General features: G+C 46.6%; 1 protein-coding gene across 1 annotated transcript in view; it reads right to left on the bottom strand.

The window, feature by feature from the left end:
- Positions 1-23,290, bottom strand: part of Nelf-E (negative elongation factor E) — a 93,137-nt gene that overhangs the window by 53,477 nt on the left and 16,370 nt on the right. The window contains exons 2-3 of the mRNA XM_045738433.2: positions 14,649-14,831; positions 3,322-3,429 (exon numbers count right to left, since the gene is read on the bottom strand). Coding sequence (XP_045594389.1) covers positions 3,322-3,429; positions 14,649-14,831 — 291 coding nt within the window. The remainder of the gene's footprint in view (positions 1-3,321; positions 3,430-14,648; positions 14,832-23,290) is intronic.

Genomic DNA, 23,290 nt, shown 5'->3' with positions numbered 1-23,290 from the left:
ATTACATTCAACGCTGGTTTTCTGGGGGGAGCCCCGTCGGCTCCCCGGAGCTAACTACCCACAGACGGAAAAAGAGGGACTTACCCGGGAGGCGGTCGTCGCTCACTTCTCAACTCGAAGCCGAGACCACTGGCTGCAACCGCCGACCCAAAGCAACACAGGCCCGACGGGTCCCAGGGACATTCACAAGGTAACGAGCAGCCAGGACCCTGTTCGACCGCCAAAATCCCTGTGCCCGAATATCAGACCAAGACATATTCCCAAAGACGGCAGCAAGAGCCGCGAACTTACGAACGTCATGGGCACGGGGATAGACCGCAGGCTGGCTGGACTTAATAACCCTGCGGACGACCTGGGAGACCCGAACCCGCGAACAGGGAAGAAGGGAAACCGGATCAACCCACAGCGCGTCCCCGGACACAGAAGCCGTGGTGCGCAAAAAACGGTGAAGCGCCGCAACCGGACACAAAACATAATGCACCCCCGGCCTGACCAACCAAGCATCAACCACTCATGGACCCCTCCGGAACGCAGCAGTCTCATTCCTCGCCAGAAAAGGAGACGGCCGCAAGCGAACAAATCTCCACGACCAAAGAAGCAGAAACCCCTGCGCCGGAGGAGAGCATGAAGCTCCCCTACCCGACCCCCAGAGGCCAAAGCCAACAAGAAAAGTGCCTTGGAAAAACAATCCTGGCCCGAAGGGGCCACAATGAAACGAGGAGACGAAAGGAAAGCGAGCACTCCGTCCAAAGACCAGGACGGCTCAGGCGACGCATGAGCAGGCCGGAGGTGAAACAATGCACGAGACAGCTTGCAAAACGGCGCAGACGTAACATCGATACCGAAAGCAAGCTGAAGCGGCTCCGCCAGCACCGCACGATACGAGGCGACTGTGTTAGGCATAAGATGACCGTCCTGAAACAACCACGAGAGAAAGGACAAGACCACCCGAACAGACAAGGAACTAACATGACGAAGACTCCGGAACCTCGTAACGGAGCCAGAAAGGGAACGAAGTCCCAAACCTGAACTCGGATGGATCCATTTCCGAGGCATAATCCGGGTCACGCAGGAGGTAAGCTGCAAAGGCCGCCCGCACCACACCAGGTTGGATGCGATAAGCCGAAAACCTCCAGAAAGACGGAACCGACGTACCCAGGGGGCCTGGTCGACGACCGGGCCGCGGGGACACTAAGCCCCGGAAGCACCTCAAGGTAGCCTCAAGGTAGGTAGGGGAACACGGAACCGAAACCGGGGAGGGGCCGACACCAAATCCAACTTGTACGCAGATGGGGGAAAAGAAAACCCCACTCCTTGTAACAATAAGCCCCGCTCAGAGGGAAGAAAAACCCAGGCGGGGTCCAGCGGGGCCCAAGGCCCCCAAGTCAGCCCCTCCCCAGCCTCGAGGCCCTTCACCACAGGACCCGAGGCCGAGTCCTCTCCCCAAGCCCCGACCCCACAAGACAAGGACGGAGCAGCCGGAAAAGCTGGAGGAAGGGGGCCCCACTGGTCACACCCAGAAGCTTCGGCCGGGAGACAAGACTCGAATGCCTTTGCCACTCCCCCGGAAGGGGCACTCCCCGAAGCTGCCTGAGTCTCGAGATCAAGTAACCCCTGCTCCGACCCTGAAACCCACAGACGCTTCGGGGCCGAAAGCAGGGGAGGGGACCAGAACAAACAGAAGGGGAAGGACGAGGAGGTGCAGACTGAACCAGGATCGAAGCGACCCCCACCCCCAAGTCCGGGTCTCGAAAAGCAAAGCGGGGCAGCCCCGGGGCATCCGGGTGAGCAACCAACCGAGCGCATTGCAACAGACGAAACCTAGACTGCAACGCACGCGCCGCCTGTACCCGAAGAGAATCAGAGGATTGGGTAAATTGAGTCACAAGCAAGCAGCAACACTCACAGGACTCAAGGTCAAAAGTATCACCGACCCAACAGGCAGCGTGGCAGAGGCAAGAACAATGAGGGTCACCCTGAGACAAGGGGACCGAGCAACCCTCAAACTCGCACACAGCGAGCGGGGACTCCAGGGTCACATCCATCAGACCCACGTGCCCCATAGGGGATTCCTAGGGTCCTGAGTGTTTACTTTAAGAGGACTCGCGCTCAGGTAGTCCCAGGCAGGGCGTTGCAAACCGGCGCCCAAAACTACCAAGCAAACTTCTATAGCTGTACCCCAGGGACATGTACACTCACGGGGACCTAGCAGGGGGCGCCACCGAGGAGAACCGTGGAAGGGCAAAAACTAATGTAATAATAGGACATAACTCCCCACCAGGCAAAAAGAAAAAGAAAAACAAAACCCCGCAAGAGGACAGCGAACCCCAAGGAACAGAGCCGGCCGTGATGTCGGGAATACAAGCTGTGCAGCACCCTGCGCCCCTACCAGTGCAAACTGCCTCTTACCTGCCGGTAACAAGGGAGAACAGAACACCCAAGAGCTCAACAGGGGACCAAAAAGGTAAAACGGACCAGCAGAGGCAGACCCCGAGGAGCCTGTGGAAGGTGGCCCCAAGCCCCTATGGGCAGTACTTACAGGGCACCTAGGGAAGGCAGCCCTAGGCGCCCCGAGTACTGAAGATAACTCCTGGCTCTCGCACCCAACAAAAACAAACACCACACGCAAAGCACAGTGCAGTAGCGACACCGGAGCCAGAGCACACGACCATCGCCTATAGCATCAGCCTCAAGAACTGAGGTGTGGGTAGCCGGCGTGGAGGGTCTGGGGAGCAGCGCAGACAGCGGCGGTTCTGGCCGTGGTCCCCGGTAGGCCTAAGAACTCCATACACATGACTGATGCCAAAGTCTGACATTAGCATATCAGCCTGGGATAGCTCCGGGGAGCCGACGGGGCTCCCCCCAGAAACTATTTAGCATGTGTAAAACACTAACACAGGGACACAGGTGGAAACTTATATCCAAATGAACCACAAACACATTAGAAAGATTTTTTTTAGTGTCAATAGTTTACAAATGGAATGCATTAGGCAGTGATGTGGTGGACGCAGACTCCATACACAGTTTCAAATGTAGATTTGATAGAGCCCAGTAGGCTCTAGAATCTGTACACCAGTTGATTGACAGTCGAGAGGCAGGACCAAAGAGCCAAAGTTCAACCTCACAAGCACAACTAGATTGGCTAGTATGACAAAATGAATAATGAAATTTTGTTCAACATTAGTTAGGAATATGGAAACAATGAATAGTGATTATGCAAAACCAAATACAGTAAGATATATCACAGTACGTGCATACTGTGTAGAGAAAATCAGTGTAGCTCTGCTATGGCTACTTTGTACAAACAACTTCACGACTTACCTTGACCTTGACTCTCGATTCATGAATCTCCTCCTCTGGGTGAGTAGTTGAGAATGGCTGGTACCCAGATGGTGCTTTATCTGCTGCTGACAATTTTCTTTCCAGTCCCTATAAGATAGACAATGATGTGTGTGAATATTGCTCTATCATTGTCATAATTGGTTATCTTTCTCCCTCAACCTGTCCTTAACCCTAAAACTGCACAAATCATCATATGATGTGTGATATTCAAAAAATATTCGAAATATGTAAAAATTATTTAAAAATGTTAAACAAATCTCCAACTTATTGGCTTCAGCTTCGTGAAACTTTCATCAAAATATTTTCAGAAACTGAATTTAGACGAATATTTAAAAAAGAATGTTTTGTTGATAAAGAGAACAGCTCCTATTAACTGGAACTGATGGATAATGCAATAATAAGGAGATGCAAGCACCTGTCCGGCGCATAAAGAAGTATAATAGTAGTAGTATGAAGTGTCCACAAAGTGGATATACAGCTGGTGCCTTTATAGCATTGGTAATACAGGGGTACCTTGGTTTAAGAGTTTAATCCGTTCCTGGAGACGGCTCGTATTCCAAAAACTCGTATTCTGAAGCTAATTTCCCCATAAGAAATAATGGGAAATGAATTAATCCGTTCCTGACTACCCCAAATACCCCACATCAAACTAAATTTTTATACCTAATTCATCTAAATAAACCTACAAAACTATGTTCAAGCTATTACTTACCTTGCTGTTGAATGCTGTAGGCATATGGAAGATGGTGAGGGGGGGGGGGAGGAGGAGGAGAGGAGTTACTGTTTGGAAGAGGAGTCCCCTTCCATTATCACATCAGGCAGTGAGGACTTCACTGGTATGCACACACTGCACATTTTGCCTATATACCACTAGGACTTTTTTGTCTTACTAAGAATCTGTCTAAAGACACTTGTTTTTCCCTACATTTTAACACTTGTCTGTAGTAAGACATCACACTGTCATTTAAAAGGTCAATGCAACGGCCTACTACAGCTTTATCTGGGCGAGTTTTTTCAACAGAACTTTGCAGTTTTTCACATACTTCACACATTTTCTTAATCAAGAAGGGACATCCTTTACTGCCTCTACTCACAGCTATTTTCTTAGGTTGAACTTTACCAATGGCTTTCTTGAGACCCATGGCGAGATATATAATAACAACTTTTATGCTCAAATGGCCAAAAAAATGACATAAAACTGTAAATCCTTGTGAAGAATTCAGGAGGGATAGTCACTGGGCGGGAGACAATGGTAAACTGAGGGGCGGAGGGGCGACGATCGCCGTGCCACCACGCGCTAGGTCGGCCTGAACGCGTATCAACAAACTTGCGTTCCGAGGTAACCCTCGCCTTCCGAGACACATTTTCCGAGGAAATCCGGCTCGTATTCCGAAAAACTCGCATACAGGGACACTCCAGTGTGAGTGTGTGAGCTGGAGGAGGCAGAAGTCACACTGCAGCAAGCTCCTGGAAATATCGAATTACCTAAGTGTTGGGCACAGGTTGAGGGCTACAGTGGTGTCCCAGGTTACATAAAGGTTCAGGGAAGAGTAAAAGCAAATAAAATACAATAAACAAGTAAAAGTGAGGGAAAATAGCTGAGTGGAAAAGTTTGTTTTGGTCTAGAACAAAAACAAAGATGGCCGCCGCCACCACCCCCACTGAGAATGTAGACACACCAACAGATGATGGTTTCAAAGGATTCTCACCACAAGATATAAGGAAAGGAGGTGTTCTTGGCAGGTTAGAGATAATTGAGGATATGCAAAAGAAGTATGAAGAAAAAGTGCTTAAATTGGAAGAGGACAATGGAGCTCTTTGGAGTGAGCTTTGCACTCTAAAAGGGAGTATGCTTCAACAAGGTAAGATTATTACTGCATTAACAGACAAGGTAACAAATCAGGAGGAGCAAATCAAGGAACTAGTGAAAGAAAATGAGGCATGGAAAGTGAAGTGTGGTGACTTTGAAGAAATAAACAAGAAAATAGACTCATATGGTGAACAACTCCAAGCAAGCCTAAGGGCTAACATAGAGTTAGGTAAGGATCTCCAACTGGAAACTTCACTGACAACTCACATAGAGGAGGTGAATAAAGAAATAGAAAAGTATAAAGAAGAAATAAAAGCGACATATGCTGAAGTTGTAAAAGAGAAAGAGACTATCAAAGAAGTGTGTTCGGAAGTCAAAACCAGAAATGACCAACAAGAAGCAGAAATTAGGCAAGCAATTAGGAAAGAACTGGTTACCAACAGTAAACTGGTACAAAACACTGCAGATAGAACTAAGTCCATAATCATTTTTGGATGTTTAGAGAAGGAAATTTCATCTAGGGTGGACCGAGCGGCAGAAGAGATGAAAATCATAGAGAAAATAGTAGGTTTAGGAGAAGGCTCAAAGGAAAATGTCAGTGATTTTAGAAGAATAGGAAAATATGAGAAAGAAAAGAACCGCCCCTTAAGGGTGACGTTTAATGGAGTGAAAAACATGATGGAAGTGCTAAGAAATGCCAGGAAACTGCAGAGTGATGAGGTTGGCAAATTTTGGTCAATAAGACAAGACCTCTCCAAGGAAGACAGAGAAAAGCTGAAAATGAACCTAATTGAGGCAAAACGTCTAAATGGGGATAGAAATGAAGAAGACAGAAATTCTTTTTTTTACAAAGTGACAGGGACTGGAAAGCTTGTGAAATGGTACATAAAAACAAAGCAACAAGATCAGTAGTGGAAGGGGGAGTAAAGAGCAAAGGAAAAGGGAACATGTTCCTGAAAATTGTATATACCAACAGATGGAGTGAGGTCAAAAACTTTGGAGTTGTAAGATATAATCCAGCTTAGGGTCCCAGATATTGTTGCATTATCAGAGACGAAACTTGAAGGAAATATAATAAATGAAGTCATATTCCCAAGAGGCTACTCAGTTTGGAGAGGTGACAGGAAAACTAGGAAGGGAGGAGGAGTGGCTGTACTGGTGAAAAAACACCTGAAGGTAAAAGAGTTAATATTTGAAAACCCTCGAGATATTGACATAATGGCATTGCAGGTCTGGAATCAGGATGATAAGCTGATAATTGTAAATACCTACAGCCCACCAGCAAGCAACACATGGACAAAGGAAGAACTGGATGACAAATGAGAGGGCCTCATAATGGTCATGAGAGATATTATTGTACAAGCAGATAAAGATAAATCACGACTGTTGATACTGGGGGACTTCAACTTTAGAGCAATAGACTGGGAGGCCTATGAAGCAAGAACGGAGGACTTTTGGACATGCAGATTTGTGAACCTCATTCTGGAGACATTCTTGTATCAACACATAAAGCAAGCCACAAGAATGAGGGAAGGAGATGTACCGTCAGTACTGGATCTAGTATTCACCAGGAAAGAAGAAGAGATTTTTGACATCCAGTACCTTCCTCCCTTGGGAAAGAGTGATCACGTCCTGTTAGACATTAAATATGCTTTAAGATATCATCTAGAAGAAAATGGGGACATTGAAACAGTTGATAAACTCGATTTAAGGAGAGGCAACTATGGGGAACTTCGAAATTTTTTTAATGAGTGTAATTGGACAGAATTGTTGCTAGGCAGGGAAGTAAATGAAATGTATGCCAAATTTTTAAAACTATACGAGGAAGGCACACAAACATTCATACCAAAACAGAGATGCAGGGCCAGAAAACAGGATTGGTTCGACAGAAATTGTGAGAGGGCAAGAGACCAAAAGACACAAAAATGGAATCAGTATAGGAAGAGGCCAAACCCCCAAACATACCAGCGATACAAAGATGCGAGAAACAACTATACAGCAGTAAGGAGAGAGGCAGAAAGAAATTTTGAAAAAGGGATAGCAGATAAATGTAAAACAGAACCGGGCCTATTCTACAAATTCATAAACAACAAATTGCAGGTAAAGGATAATATCCAGAGGTTGAAAATGGGAAACAGATTCACGGAAAATGAAAAGGAAATGTGTGAAACATTAAATGAAAAGTTCCAAAGTGTGTTTGTACAAAATGAAATCTTCAGAGAACCAGACACAATAAAAATTCCAGAGAACAACATAGAGCGGATAGAGGTGTCTAGAGATGAAGTGGAAAATATGCTAAAGGAGCTCGGGAAGAACAAAGCAGCTGGCCCAGATGGTGTTTCACCATGGGTTCTGAGAGAATGTGCATCTGAGCTCAGCATTCCACTTCACCTGATCTTTCAGGCATCCCTGTGTACAGGAATCGTAGCAGACGTGTGGAAACAGGCTAACATAGTTCCAATCTACAAAAGTGGCAGCAGGGAAGACCCCCTCAATTATAGACCTGTATCATTGACAAGTGTAATAGTGAAAGTATTGGAAAAGCTAATCAAAACTAAATGGGTAGAACACCTGGAGAGAAATGATATAATATCAGACAGACAGTATGGTTTTCGATCTGAAAGATCCTGTGTATCGAATTTACTCAGTTTCTATGATCGAACCACAGAGATACTACAGGAAAGAGATGGTTGGGTTGACTGCATCTATCTGGACCTAAAAAAGGCTTTCGACAGAGTTCCACATAAGAGGTTGTTCTGGAAACTGGAAAATATTGGAGGGGTGACAGGTAAGCTTCTAACATGGATGAAAAATTTTCTGACTGATAGAAAAATGAGGGCAGTAATCAGAGGCAATGTATCAGAATGGAGAAATGTCACAAGTGGAGTACCACAGGGTTCAGTTCTTGCACCAGTGATGTTTATTGTGTACATAAATGATCTACCAGTTGGTATACAGAATTATATGAACATGTTTGCTGATGATGCTAAGATAATAGGAAGGATAAGAAATTTAGATGATTGTCATGCCCTTCAAGAAGACCTGGACAAAATAAGTATATGGAGCACCACCTGGCAAATGGAATTTAATGTTAATAAATGTCATGTGATGGAATGTGGAACAGGAGAACATAGACCCCATACAACCTATATATTATGTGAGAAATCTTTAAAGAATTCTGATAAAGAAAGAGATCTAGGGGTGGTTCTAGATAGAAAACTATCACCTGAGGACCACATAAAGAATATTGTGCAAGGAGCCTATGCGATGCTTTCTAACTTCAGAATTGCATTTAAATACATGGATGGCAATATACTAAAGAAATTGTTCATGACTTTTGTTAGGCCAAAGCTAGAATATGCAGCTGTTGTGTGGTGCCCATATCTTAAGAAGCACATCAACAAACTGGAAAAGGTGCAAAGACATGCTACGAAGTGGCTCCCAGAACTGAAGGGCAAGAGCTACGAGGAGAGGTTGGAAGCATTAAACATGCCAAAACTAGAAGACAGAAGAAAAAGAGGTGATATGATCACTACATACAAAATAGTAACAGGAATTGATAAAATCGACAGGGAAGATTTCCTGAGACCTGGCACTTCAAGAACAAGAGGTCATAGATTTAAACTAGCTAAACACAGATGTCGAAGAAATATAAGAAAATTCACCTTCGCAAATAGAGTGGTAGACAAGTTAAGTGAGAAGGTGGTGGAGGCCAAGACCGTCAGTAGTTTCAAAGCGTTATATGACAAAGAGTGCTGGGAAGACGGGACACCACGAGCGTAGCTCTCATCCTGTAACTACACTTAGGTAATTACACTTAGGTAATTACTCGTATTCCGAGGTACCACTGTACATAATAACACAAATAATGAGTAATTGTTATTTTTTTTTATGCTCTATTTTGTTATATATCATATAAATACATTGTTGACCAGACCACACACTAGAAGGTGAAGGGATGACGACGTTTCGGTCTGTCCTGGACCATTCTCAAGTCGATTGTGAATGGCCCAGGATGGACCACAATCGACTTGAGAATAGTCCAGGACGGACCAAAACGTTGTCATCCCTTCACCTTCTAGTGTGTGGTCTGGTCAACATACTTTAGCCACGTTATTGTGACTCATCGCCTGCATATAAATACATTGCCCAATGTTATTATCAGTTACTTTCAACAATGTCTAAAAAATATTTTTTTTAGAGGAATTTTTTTTTTTAGGTTTTCAGGGTTTTTTCCTCCTTTGTTTATTATTTGAATGTGTTTTAACCTTTACAGCCTGGAGAATGCATACTTGTCCCTAACTATGTAAAGCCAGAAATAAATTGGTTGACAAATAAATCAGTTACAACGCTCAGAACTTGGGACTTTTGAACTTTTTTTGGCCGATTTTTTCATATTTTATACTATTTTCTTTGTTTCTTTAAGTTGTTTTGATGATTAGGGACCAGATTAGGGCTTTTTTAACTTATATAAAGTATACCCTAAATATATTCCCCTAAATCATTATAATTATTATAATTATCCCTATATTTATTTATATTTTTTTTGAGGTAGGGGAATATATTCTTGACTTCATTTCTACACACATTGACATACAACTTTCACATGCTTGAGTACGAATGCCAAACAATGTTTATTACAACATACAAGTAAATTCATGAATTAGAACTCCCTTATTCATTGTGATAACTTCAACTTCATTTATATCTATAACTAGAATTTCTTCAGTATCCAAAAATCTAGTTTGCTACTGAGTCTCATCATTTTTACATACAGTATGCACAGCTGTCTGTTCTACAATCCCTGTAGAATTGATTTTTCATAAACTCTAAACATTTGGAGTTAAAAAATTTTGTTATCTAAATTTGCACATGTTTCAAATGCCATATTGACAATTTTTTTTACAGTAAACTACAGAATACTGAAAACCTATATTCTAAATAGTTGAAAATGAAAATTATATGCTATTCTGAGAGCATAATAACCCCAAATGAACAGTTGGTGATATTTTTATATTTTTGCAGCCGATTTTAAAATCTGAAGTTTTCAATATTCAATTTTATACTTATTTTTTTATTTTCTTGATTTTCAATTTACACCGGTATCATTTAGACAAAGTTGGAACATTTGCTTACTAGATTATGCACAAAACATTTGAAAGAGTTTCAGAAAATTTTAAAAACCGAGTTCATGTCACACATCATATGACATTTTGCGCAGTTTAAGGGTTAAACTATTAACAACTCAACTCGCAACTTTCTGTACATTGTGCTTATACTCATTTTTTTTAATAATTAAACCGTTTTCTTAAAGACTTTCAGCAAGGTGTCATAGTTTATTCTTTAATCACCCCTCCACCCATGGAAATGGCTAATTTTATAACTAAAGGAGCAAGATGAAATAAACACCTGTATTTCCTACATAATGGTTTTCCTTATGTTAAACTTACCACAATGTATGCTAAGATACACAAGCATTAGGAGAAATATTTTGCGACGTGAGAAATCTAAATTTAATGATAAATTCCATTCATTTTCATTTTAAGTTTTACAACTTATGTTGACAACTTTGACAACTCAAACTTTAAGTTTGACATATGGAAAATTGAGTGATTATTCAAAAATCTAGATTACTGATGAATCTGGATCAGAATTTCATTTAATGCATAGTACATACTGTCCACCGTATATACTGTATACAGTTGGCTGCATTCACAACACAATCTGCGATGATGGGTTCAAAGCCCCGACAAGACAGAAGCGGTTGGCACATTTCAGTTATGTTTGTTCTCCACTCACAATCGAATGGCATTGTTCACCTAGCAGTAAATAGGTACTCGGGAATTCGTCAGCTTGTGGAAAGGTTGCATCCTGGGAAACCTCAATATAAGCCTAACACGAATATACACACTGGCAGCCTGTCCTCCCAACAATGAATTATACACACTAGGCATCCTCTCTCCAACAAAACTAATTATTATTACAAAAAGATATGTATACCATACTATGGTCTATTGCTAAATTTCATATAGAATGTCATTTACAACTTACACTACTAGTATCCCCCTGGCATCACAACATGGTAGTAGATATTTTTAAAGCTGTTGTTACAAGTTTCACATGCTGTATTACTCAAGGTCCCCACCATGATTATCTTGAAAGTCTTACAAAATTCAGTGCTGTGGAAGGTCCATAACCATGGACCTTCCTTGCCCTACAATAAGTCTTTAAAGGTTCACTACCAAAATATAAATATGATTTACAGACATTGCATATACTGCAAAGTAAATTAAATTAAAAAAAAAAACCAGCGTTGAATGTAATGAAACGCCATTTTCTGGGTGAGTCCCGGAGGCTCCCCGGAGCTATCCCAGGCTGATATGCTAATGTCAGACTTTGGCATCAGTCATGTGTATGGAGTTCTTAGGCCTACCGGGGACCACGGCCAGAACCGGACCCCCTCAGAGAGGCAAGGGGAGCAATGGCCTATAGAAGCCCCCGTGTAGTTGGAAGCATTCTATGTCTGCCATCGACCGGAACAGGCACCCAGAAAGGTAAGCGCCCCAAAACAAACCCCTATTCTGGTTAAAATTGCTACCTAATACCGAACTAGTGGATAGAACTCCCCAACCGAAAACAAGCAAATTAGTGTGACGTCACACACTGCCGCGCCGCTGTCTGCGCAGCTCCCCCCTCCCCGGGAGGGGGAAGGGGGAGCCCCAGACCCCCCGCGCCGGCTACCCACACCTCAGTTCTTGAGGCTGGATGTCAAAAACGCGAAAAACCGCCGACCGGAGGGAGGGAGGGATGCCGGGGAGCCTCCGGGACTCGCCCAGAAAATGGCGTTTCATTACATTCAACGCTGGTTTTCTGGGGGGAGCCCCGTCGGCTCCCCGGAGCTAACTTTACCCACAGACTGAAAAAGAGGGACTTACCCGGGAGGCGGTCGTCGCTCACCCCTCAACTCGAAGCCGAGACAACTGGCTGCAACCGCCGACCCAAAGCAACACAGGCCCGACGAGGGCCAGGGACATTCACAAGGTAACGAGCAGCCAGGACCCTGTTCGACCGCCAAAATCCCCGCGCCCGAATACCAGACCAAGACATATTCCCAAAGACGGCAGCAAGAGCCGCGAACTTACGAACGTCATGGGCACGGGGATAGACCGCAGGCTGGCTAGACCTAATAACCCTGCGGACGACCTGAGAGACCCGAACCCGCGAACAGGGAAGAAGGGAAACCGGATCAACCCACAGCGCGTCCCCGGACACAGAAGCTGTGGCGCGCAAATAACGGCGAAGCGCCGCAACCGGACACAAAACATGATGCACCCCCGGCCTGACCAACCAAGCATCAACCACCCATGGACCCCTCCGGAACGCAGCAGTCTCATTCTTCGCCAGAAAAGAAGGAGACGGCTGCAAACGAACAAAACTATCACCACGACCAAAAGAGCAGAAACCCCTGCGCCGGAGGAGAGCATGAAGCTCCCCTACCCGACCCCCAGAGGCCAAAGCCAACAAGAAAAGTGCCTTGGAAAAACAATCCTGGACCGAAGGGGCCACAACGAAACGAGGAGATGAAAGGAAAGCGAGCACTCTGTCCAAAGACCAGGACGGCTCAGGCGACGCATGAGCAGGCCGGAGGTGAAACAATGCACGAGACAGCTTGCGAAACGGCGCAGACGTAACATCGATACCGAAAGCAAGCTGAAGCGGCTCCGCCAGCGCCGCACGATACGAAGCGACAGTGTTAGGCATAAGATGACGGTCCTGAAACAACCACGAGAGGAAGGACAAGACCACCCGAACAGACAAGGAGCTAACACGACGAAGACGCAAAAAGAAACGGAAGGACCGCCAGGAAACTTCATACTGCCGCCGAGAAGAAGCCCTCAGGTGGGACACCAACAAGGAGGCCACCTGATCACCATAGAGATGATGCGAGTACTGAAGATAACTCCTGGCTCTCGCACCCACAAAACTAACACCACACTCAAAGCACAGTGCAGTAGCGACACCGGAGCCAGAGCACACGACCATCGCCTATAGCATCAGCCTCAAGAACTGAGGTGTGGGTAGCCGGCGTGGGGGGTCTGGGGCTCCCCCTTCCCCCTCCCGGGGAGGGGGGAGCTGCGCAGACAGCGGCGCGGCAGTGTGTGACGTCACACTAATTTGCTTGTTTTCGGTTGGGGAGTTCTATCCACTAGTTCGGTATTAGGTAGCAATTTTAACCAGAATAGGGGTTTGTTTTGGGGCGCTTACCTTTCTGGGTGCCTGTTCCGGTCGATGGCAGACATAGAATGCTTCCAACTACACGGGGGCTTCTATAGGCCATTGCTCCCCTTGCCTCTCTGAGGGGGCCCGGTTCTGGCCGTGGTCCCCGGTAGGCCTAAGAACTCCATACACATGACTGATGCCAAAGTCTGACATTAGCATATCAGCCTGGGATAGCTCCGGGGAGCCGACGGGGCTCCCCCCAGAAAAAGAGCACTATGAATAGTGCTTTCATAAGCACATCATTCAGCGGCTCCTCAAGATAAGATCCTCTGTTCAATGTTCAGGATCATGTACAGACAGGCAGGATGACACTAAATTACTATCACAGGAAATTTTTTGAAGATCCCAGCAGATATAAACAAGGTGTGAGCAAGTCACTGGAGATTACTCAATCCAGGCAAGAATGATATGCTGGGTCTCTATATAAAATAAAGCTCTATCAAGCCTCCCAATTCCAACATCACAAGGTGATGCCAAGGAAAGGCTCTCAGTAATTATCAACTACCTCACTGCAAACTTTGCACACTGCCACCAGGTGGAGTACCTTACCTCTTCTACACATTACAGCTGGCTAACATGTTAACTCACCTTCTGAGCACAAGGTAAGCAGGGAGTAGAAATGCCAGAAATATCTTCTCAGAAAGGCCCTTTTCATGTAGCTCAAAAATGAGTGGAGGAACCTGCTTGTGCTGCAGAGCAGTTTTTGAAGAATTAAAGGTCTCGAAGAATACCAAAGAGGTAGGAATGAAATGGGACCATAGCTAAACTGCTCCAGGAGCATTGAAACAATGCTGTTTAGTGTCTCCCTAAAGGTTACACATTAATTACCCAGGCAAGAAAACATGTAAAAATAGCTCTCGACAAACAAGGTCGACATAGGGTTGGCTTAACTTTACCACACCCAAAAAGCTGCAGAATTTTAGAACAAGGAAACAAACCCTTCATAAAGTGGCAACCACAAGAAGAAAACAGTGAAGTCCAAGCAGAAAAACCCATGCTTATAAAAAGCTGCAATTTCTCAAAACTTTAGAAAGGCTCTTTACCTTGCATATGCCGTATAGGCATATGCAAGGATCCAAAAAGAGGACCACTATAAAATCTTATTAGTTTTCCTGGTTGATGGCCTAAACAGACTGTTTGCAATGACAGTTTCAGAGTACAAATCAGGAAGTAGCAGCTAGTTTTGTGGCAATACTGTACCATGAACTTTTCCTACCATTGATCTTTTAAAAGTAGTCTTCTCTGTTGCTGCTTGTGGTCTTTCAGGTACTTTAATAGCTCCAGATTTAATAAGTTTTTTTGCCATTTCTTTTGCATCCTTTGCTTCCATTGGTCGCTTCAGTGGCACTAGTTGTTCAGGTTCTTGCTTTGGTGCCTTTAGTGCATGCAGTGCCTTTTTCTGGAAATATAAAACACAGTATAAGCCATAAAACATTGAAATTATTTAAAAACAATGATTTTTCATCAAGTAATTATATACACAGTATGGTATTGTTAGGTATCTTTATTAAATACAATCAAGAACAGTGGAACCTCTGTGCACGATTGCAGCCAAATACAAATTTTCCAGTGTACGACAAAAATTTAGTTGGAAAATGTGCCCTGGTGTACAACGTTCGCTCCAGAGTATGAACCACTCGTTCATATTCAAGTTGGTAAGAGCAGTTTACATTTGTATCCCACCAAGTGATAACTGTGCTTGAATTCTCTGAAGAATTTCATAATTTTTGTGCTTTTTTTATTGCTTAACATATAAGCTTTCATTACATTTCATGCCATGGATCCTTTAACTCAAAAGTCAGAGGTAAAGTTCAACCTAAAAAGATAAAGGAAAAAAACAGCGTTGACTATAATGAAACGCCATTTTCTGGGTGACACCTGGAGAGATGTGCATATATTAGACTGTGGCAACAGTCAATCGATGGAGTTCTAGGCCTACTGAGGACTTGCGTCAGAACCTGGCATCCACCCACCCCAAGAGGCACGAGGAGCAATGGCTTGTAGACACCCCCGTGTAATTGGAAGCAGTCTTTGCCTGCCATCTACCAGGTCAGGCACCCAGAAAGGTAGGAATTCCAAAACAAACTACATCTGGTCAAAAACTGTAAACTGAAAACCTAACTAGCAAGCAGAACTCCCCAATCAAAAACAAGCAAACAAGCTTGACGCCACAACAACCACCACGCAGCCGTCTGTGCAACCCCCACCCCCCTCCCCCAGACCTCTAAGCTGGCTACTCTCCTCAGTTCGGAGGCCGAGTATCAAAAAGTAAAAAAAAAAAAAATGCCGACCGGAGGGAGCAAGGAATGGATGCTGGGAAGCTCTGGGTCTAAACCAGAAAATGGTGTTTCATTACATTCAAAGCTGGTTTTCTGTAGAGAGCCTACTTGGCTCTCTGTTGCTACCTAACCAAAGATAAAGGCAAAGAGGACTCACCCGGAAGGCGGCCATCACTCCTTCCTCAACTCTAGTCGAGACAACTGGCTGCAACCTGCGACCCAACCGTACACACGCCCGAGAAGGGCTAGGAACATGAACGAGGTACCATGCGACCAGGACCCTGTTCAGCCTCCAAAGGCCAGTGCCTGAATGTCAGCCCAGGACATATTCCCAAAAATAGCAGCGAAAGCCGCGAACTTACAAACGTCATGGGCACGGGGATAGACCGCAGGCTGGCTGGACCGAATAATCCTGCGGATGACCTGGGAGACCCGTGCCCTGGAACAGGGAAGAAGGGTAACAGGAGCACGTTAGACGGGGGTACGTGGCCAAAGCACATCCCCCTGCCACGGAGGCCATGGCGTGCAAATAACGGCAAAGAGCCGCAACCGGACAAAACATGATGCACCCCCAGCTGAACCAATCAAGAATCAAAAACCCAAAGACCCCTTCAGAAAGCAGCAGACTCATTCTTCGCCAGAAAAGGAGATGGCTACAAATGAACAAAACGACCACCAGGACTGAAAGAGCAGAAACCCCGTGCCGGAGGAGAGCATGAAGCTCCCTGACTCGGCCCCCCAGAGACCAATACCAACAAGAAGAGAGCCTTAGAAAAAACAGTCCTGAACCGAGGGGGGGGGGGGGCACCACAAACCGAGGAGAAGAGAAGAGAGAGCACCCGGTCCAACAACTAGGATGGCACAGGCAGTGCACGAGCAGGCTGGAAGTGAAACAACGCCTGAGAAAGCTAGCGGAATGGAGCAAAACTGACATCTACCCTGAACGCAAGGTGAAGCAGCTCTGCCAGAGGCACACGATACTAGGCGACTGTATTTGGCGTAAGATGATGGTCCTGAAACAACCAAGAGAGAAAGGACAAAACCCGATCAAAAATCGAAGGCAACCTACGAAGAGAAAGTGCCGAAAGGACCGCCAGGAAACTTCATACTGCCGCCGAGACAAAACTTGCTGGTGGGACACCATCAACGAAACCACCTGATCACCATACAAGTGGTGATAAACTCACATCAAAAAGACCAGACACGAAGAGTGGAGGAGAATATCGAACCAGCCCCATACCGTACCGGACCGATTTGCTGAAAGAGGCGGAGCCGCAGGAAGACCCTCTGGTTCGGACATCGAGCAAGAAGCGCCTGAAACCACGGCTGGGCCAGCCACCAAGGGGGGCCAACAGCAGAACCACAACTCACAACTCTTCCCTGGTAAGTCTCCAAGCAAACCAGGACTCTGAGCAAGAACCGAACCGATGGGAAGAGGTACAGGTATCCCCAACTCGACCAGTCTAGCTAAAAGGCATCAACCCCAACAGCCTCGCAGTCGAGGAAAGGCGCCACACACTGGAAGACGCCTCACCCACACCGATGCAAAGAGGTCCACCTCCGGGCACCCGTACCTCTGGCAGAGCCAACTGAACTAGTCAGCATCGACTATCCATTCAGTGGATGGGGGAATGAACCAAGACAAGCCTTCCACCAGGACGTTTGACACTCCCTGAATGTGAACCGCCAGAAGAGACAAATCCCAAGAACTCGGCAGACAAGTCACCCGAAGCAACCAGCCCTAAGGAGCCAAAGATCGCATCAAACCCCTGCGGTTCAGACAATGATCCACAAGGAAGCAGTCCGAATGGAACTGGATCATTGCTCCGCGAGCAACACGAACCCTCTGAAGCGAATACCACCCCACTGCAAACTCGCGCCGTGCTGTGAGCCCAACAGAAGGACGTACCCCACTGACCCCGGCTGGCCTGGTGAGCACTGGTCACAAAACCCCAGCCAAGAGACGAGGTATCCGTGAACACATCGAGCGAGGGCTCGGGGAGGCGCAACAGAACAGAACCAAAAAAAAACTCTCAGAGGAAGCCGGCGACACATCAGCTGATGCAAGGCTCCCAGGATCCAAACCCAGAGATCGCGAGAGCGGTGAAAGGGACATCCTTGAAGGGACCAAAACAGCCACTAAAGCCAGATCCTACCCGATAGGTAGACCAGAACGGCGAAATTCAGACTCCCGCACAGCCACTCTAACAACCACCAAGTGACCCAGGGTGCCCTCCAAAAACAGTCGTAGGTGGGACCACAGCTACAACAACGCCGCAGGAGGGAGAGACAAGGAAGCGGTCTCAGAAGTCCCACACAAGACCCAGCCAAGTCCGAACCTGAGAGGGCACCAAATGAGACTTCCTCCAGTTCACAAAGAACCCGAACACAGAGAGCTGGGAAAGAACCAAATCCCTGGCGAGCAGACACACGGGCTGGCTGTTGTCGAGGTAAGCCAGAACCCGAACCCCTAACAGAAGCAAATGGGACCCCACGACCCAGGTAAGGCATATGAACACGTGAGGTGCCAGATTCAAGCCTAATAGAAGGCAATGAAAACGGTATCCCTGTCACCCCACAACAAAACCGAGCCAGTCCCTGAACCCCGGATAAATCGGAACGTGCCAATACGTGTCCCAGAGGTCCAGAGACACCATCCAAGCACCCAGCGCCAAAAGCAGCTGGACCTGAGACAGAGTGGTCATCCAAAAGGAGGGGCAAACGACCCAGGGGTTCAGACGGGATAAGTCCAGAATGAATCTCAGATCCGCACAGTCCCACTTCAGAACTGAAAACAGGCGGGAAACCCACCTAGAGGGATGCCATCGTTTCAACCACGTCCAAGCGAACCCACTTCTGGATGACCCGATAGTGCGCAGTGGAAGAGCCCTGCCCTGCCAGCCCTAACCCCCCCCCACCCCACCCCCCAGAAGGAAGAACTACCCAATGCCACCGCAGGCTGGAGGGAATGACCTGAAACGCCCACGAATCATGGGACCAGGCGAGCGCAAACAGCACGAGCCTCCCACTTATTGCCCCATCAATGGGGCAAACCGCGAAAGGGCCAACGACCCTTGCGAGAGCCCGGTCGACGCTCAGAGCGATCACTGCACTGACCAGACGTCGACAGCTCAGCAGGAGGGGCCGGCCCCGAATGTGGCACTACCGACTTGTGATGACCGAAAGAACCCCAACCCCTGGCACGACCCTTCCAGGCAGGACCACCCCCTAACCGGAGAACCAACAAGTCTGATATAGGCCGGCAGCTAGACAAAACCGCCTGCGGAATATGCACCACCGCAGACTCTGCAAACAGCAACAGATACAAAAGGGACAAAAACCTAGGAGCCATGGCCCAAGCAAATTTCAAAGAGTGGACGAGCACTGCCTGTCGGCAAGCGAGGCGAGAAGCAAAGAACAGACACACCACCACTTTCAGAATCAGCGCATACAACTTCAACAATGCAGCCAACGCCCGAGCCGTCGAGATGAGCACACCGGACACCGCAAAGAACCCAGCTCCTCTACATCCTCCATGAGCCAGTCCTAAGACAGCTCCAGCAGGGAAAAGAAGCGCAAGACCGAAGACAAATGCCCCAGGGCGCGCAAATCCTCAGCCACCAGGGACGTTGAAAAGGAGGAAACCTGCACCTGGCCGACATCACAAGGAAGGAAGGAGGCGAACAAGCACGCACCGAGGTGCTCAACTCGCCCCACCTTCCTCAGGTAAAACTAAACGACTATAGTCAACTCCCGCCATTCAAGCGAGCGGGTCTGACTGAACGAATGCCAAGCCCTCATCGAAAAGAAAGGGCGGTCTGTCAACCTGGAAGACTCCAGCACCTCGTAAAGCATCCAATAAGGAAAAAGAGGGGCCAAACTCAAACGAAGAAGGCTTCATTATCGAGGCGTAATCCGGGTCTCGCAGGAGGTAAGCCACAAGGGCCTCCTGCACCTCCCTCGGTGGGATATGGGAAGCCAAAAACCTCTGGAAGAAGGGAACCGAAGAACCCAAGAAAACCCGGAACCAAACCCGGGGAGGAGTCGAACTCATATAAAAATCATACAGGGAGGGGGATAGTAAAACCCCCCTCCCCCTGTAACAATAAGCCTCGCGCCGAGGGTATCAACACCTAAACGAGGTCAAACGAGGCCCAAGCCCCCCAAGCCAACGCCTCCCCAGCCCCGGGATCAACCACATCAGGATCTGGAGCTGAGCCATCTTCCAAACCCTTTGCTTCTGGAGAGAAAGCAGAGTCCACCAGAAAAGTCCACCAGTACAGTCTCCGTGGTGTAGTGGTAAGACGCTCGCCTGGCGTTCCGCGAGCGCTATGTCATGGGTTCGTATCCTGGCCGGGGAGGATTTACTGGGCGCAATTCCTTAACTGTAGCCTCTGTTTAACACAACAGTAAAATGTGTACTTGGATGAAAAAACGATTCTTCGCGGCAGGGAATCGTATTCCAGGGACCTGCCCAAAACGCTACGCGTACTAGTGGCTGTACAAGAATGTAACAACTCTTCTATATATCTCAAAAAAAAAAAAAAAAAAGCAGGGATGAAGGGGAGCCCACTGGCGTGATCCAAAAGCTTTGGCAGGAAGAACAGGCTCGAGTACCTCAGCCACCAATCCGGAAGAGGTAATCCCCAAAGCCGCCCGAGTCTCACCACCAGGCAAACCTGCCCCGACTCTTAACCCTTAGACGATTGGGAGCCAAGAGCAGATTGGGGGGGGGGGGGAAGCAGGATGAACCACAGCAGGGAAAGGACTAGGAGCGTGGATGAAACCAAAGTCGAGGCGACAAACACCTCCAAGTCCGGGTCCCTATAACCAAAGCGGGGCGGTTTGGTTATTCGGAAAGGCAATTTAATCTTGCGCATTGCAGCAACCTAAACCTTACATTCAATGTTGAAGCTGCCTGCACCCGAATACCAGTCTCAGTGGACTAGGTAAATTGGAGTACAAGCAAAGAACATTACTTGCAGGATTCCAGGTGAAAGGTGTCAATGACCCAACAGGCAGCATGGTGTAGGCAAAGACGGCGAGTGTCACCCTGAGACAAGGTGACAGAGCAACCTTCAAACTCGCATAAAGCAAGGTGGGACTTGGAGGTCTCCTCCATCGGACCAATGAGCCCCAATGGGCTCATTGGTCCGATGGTCTGATGATCCCCCCACCAGGCAAAACAAAAAGAAAAAAAAACAGCGAAAGCACAAATGTCTCCAGGGGAACAGATTCGGTCACTATGCGTATATCAGACAACTGCACAGTACCCCACGCGCCAGCCAGTGACGAAACTACTTCCTACCCAAGGGCAAACAGGAGTTAGAACCATCCCAGCTGAACCCCTAGGGCGGGCATTAACCGAGCAGCAACTGAACCTCGCAGAGGCAGTTTCCTAGACGGCTCATAGAAGATAATCCTAAGCCGCAAAGGCAGTACTTAAGGGCACCTAGGGAAGGTGGGCCTAGGTACATGCAGCCCCAGTACTCTTGTGTCATTCCTGGCTCGCACACCACCAACACAGACCACCACCACCACCGCTATGCAGCATTGCACAAAGAGGGTAGCCAGAGTCAACGACCGTCACCAACACAACAGCTTCTTGAACTTAAGAGAGTAGCCGGGGTGGAGGTCTGGGACCACCCTGTCCTCCTTCTTGGGGAGGGGGGGAAGGTTGCGCAGACGGCTGCGTAGCGGTTGTGGTGGTGTCATGCTTTTTTGCTTGTTTTTGATTAGAGAGTTCTGATTGCTAGTTCAGCTTTCAGTTTGCTATTTTTGACCAGCTGTAGTTTGTTTTAGAATTCCTACTTTTTTGGGTGCCTGACCTGGTAGATGACAGACAGACTGCTTCCAATTACACGGGGGTGTCTACAAGCTATTGCTCCTCGTGCCTCTCGAAGGGAGGCCAGGTTCTGGCGCTGGCCCCCGGTAGGCCTAGAACTCCATCGACTGACTGTTGCCATGGTCTAATATATGCATATCAGCCTGGTACAGCTCCGAGGAGCCAAAGGGGCTCTCCACAGAAAGAGAGATCATTCATAAACATGAATACAGCATGTGTGTGGTTGATCTGGGTAGGAAAGTGTGTGCATTATGGAAAGAACTGCAAAAGTTTTGCTGAAATACTTGCCCAGATGAAGCTGTAGCAAGCCGTTGTGTTAACATTTGTAATGACAATGTGATGTCTCACTACAGGCAATTGTTAAATTGAAGGCAAAAACAAGCATCTTTTGACATTCTCAGTGAGAAATAGTGAGCCACAACAAGGTCCTAGTGGTATGCTTACAAAACACAAGAGAGTGTACCCCAGATATGTCATCACTGCCTAATGTTATAATGGAAAGGGGACTCCCTTTCCAAACACTAACACCTCCCTTCCTCCTCACTGTCTTCCACACGCCAACAAGAGTCCTCTATAAAGGTAAAGTGCAGTTAAAAGTTCATCTATTTTATTTAGTTTACATTTATTCCTTATTGTTTTGATGTATGAAAAATGTGAGTAGTATGCAGGATAAAATGTATTTTTAATCTAATAATTTTGGGTGTGTGGAACGGATTAATTAAATTTACATTATATCTTAATGGAAAATTTGTTTGGCCAGTCACAGGGAAAGTAACATTGTTCATCTTATTGTTTAGCCAATCATACTGCTGGCTCAGCTAGAGAGATGACCAATCACTTATGTTTGTCCAAAGACTGGGCATTAAGGCAGTCTCCAAGTGCCTGAACACTAGGATATATAACTATCTTTGCTCACACACAAGCTATATTCCATGATATGTGGTCACAACGTTTATATGTACGCCAATCATATAAAACGGTACATAAAACATTAGGCATTATTAAATCACTCTAATCAACATCGATATTTGTTACAGCATTGCTCTATCAATCGACCGTCACCTGCAACCTACCTACTTGTTATTTTCTTATAAAATGATCTTATTTCAGAGCAAAACAATTTTTTTTTAAGTTTTACAGTCAGCACCAACATAGTTAACAAATGTGTTACCTTTTTCTTTACCTACATAATTCTAAGATTTTGCGTGCCTTTCATTGGCTTGATGTGTATGAACGGACGTCAAGAAATCCTCGTTAAAACACACATCTTTGCTCTGATAAGTCATATTCGCTCCAATGGAATCTTTAACTGTTATAACTCTATCGTCCTTTACCTAGAGGTTACCTTGAAGTACTTTCGGGGCTTAGCGTCCCCGCGGCTCAGTCGTCGACCAGGCCTCCTCGTTGCTGGACTGGTCAACAAGGTTGTTGAACGCGGCTGCTCGCTGCCTGACAAATGAGTAACAGCCTGGTTGATCAGGAATCCTTTGGAGGCATTTAAAAAGTTGCTCTCTTGAACACTGCGAGGAGTCGACCAGTTATGCCCCCTTATGTGTAGTGGAAGCGCGTTGAACAGTCTCGGGCCTCTGATGTTGATAGAGTTCTCTCTCAGAATACCTATTGCACCTCTGCTCTTCAACAGGAGGTATTCTGCACATTCTACCATGCCTTCCGGTCTCTCATGATATTTGTGTGTGCAGGTTTGGGGACCAGCCTCTATACTATTTTCCATGT

The sequence above is a fragment of the Procambarus clarkii genome, chromosome 43 (assembly GCF_040958095.1).
Source record: "Procambarus clarkii isolate CNS0578487 chromosome 43, FALCON_Pclarkii_2.0, whole genome shotgun sequence".
Classification (NCBI taxonomy): domain Eukaryota; kingdom Metazoa; phylum Arthropoda; class Malacostraca; order Decapoda; family Cambaridae; genus Procambarus; species Procambarus clarkii.
This window is presented reverse-complemented; position numbering and strand designations above follow the sequence as displayed.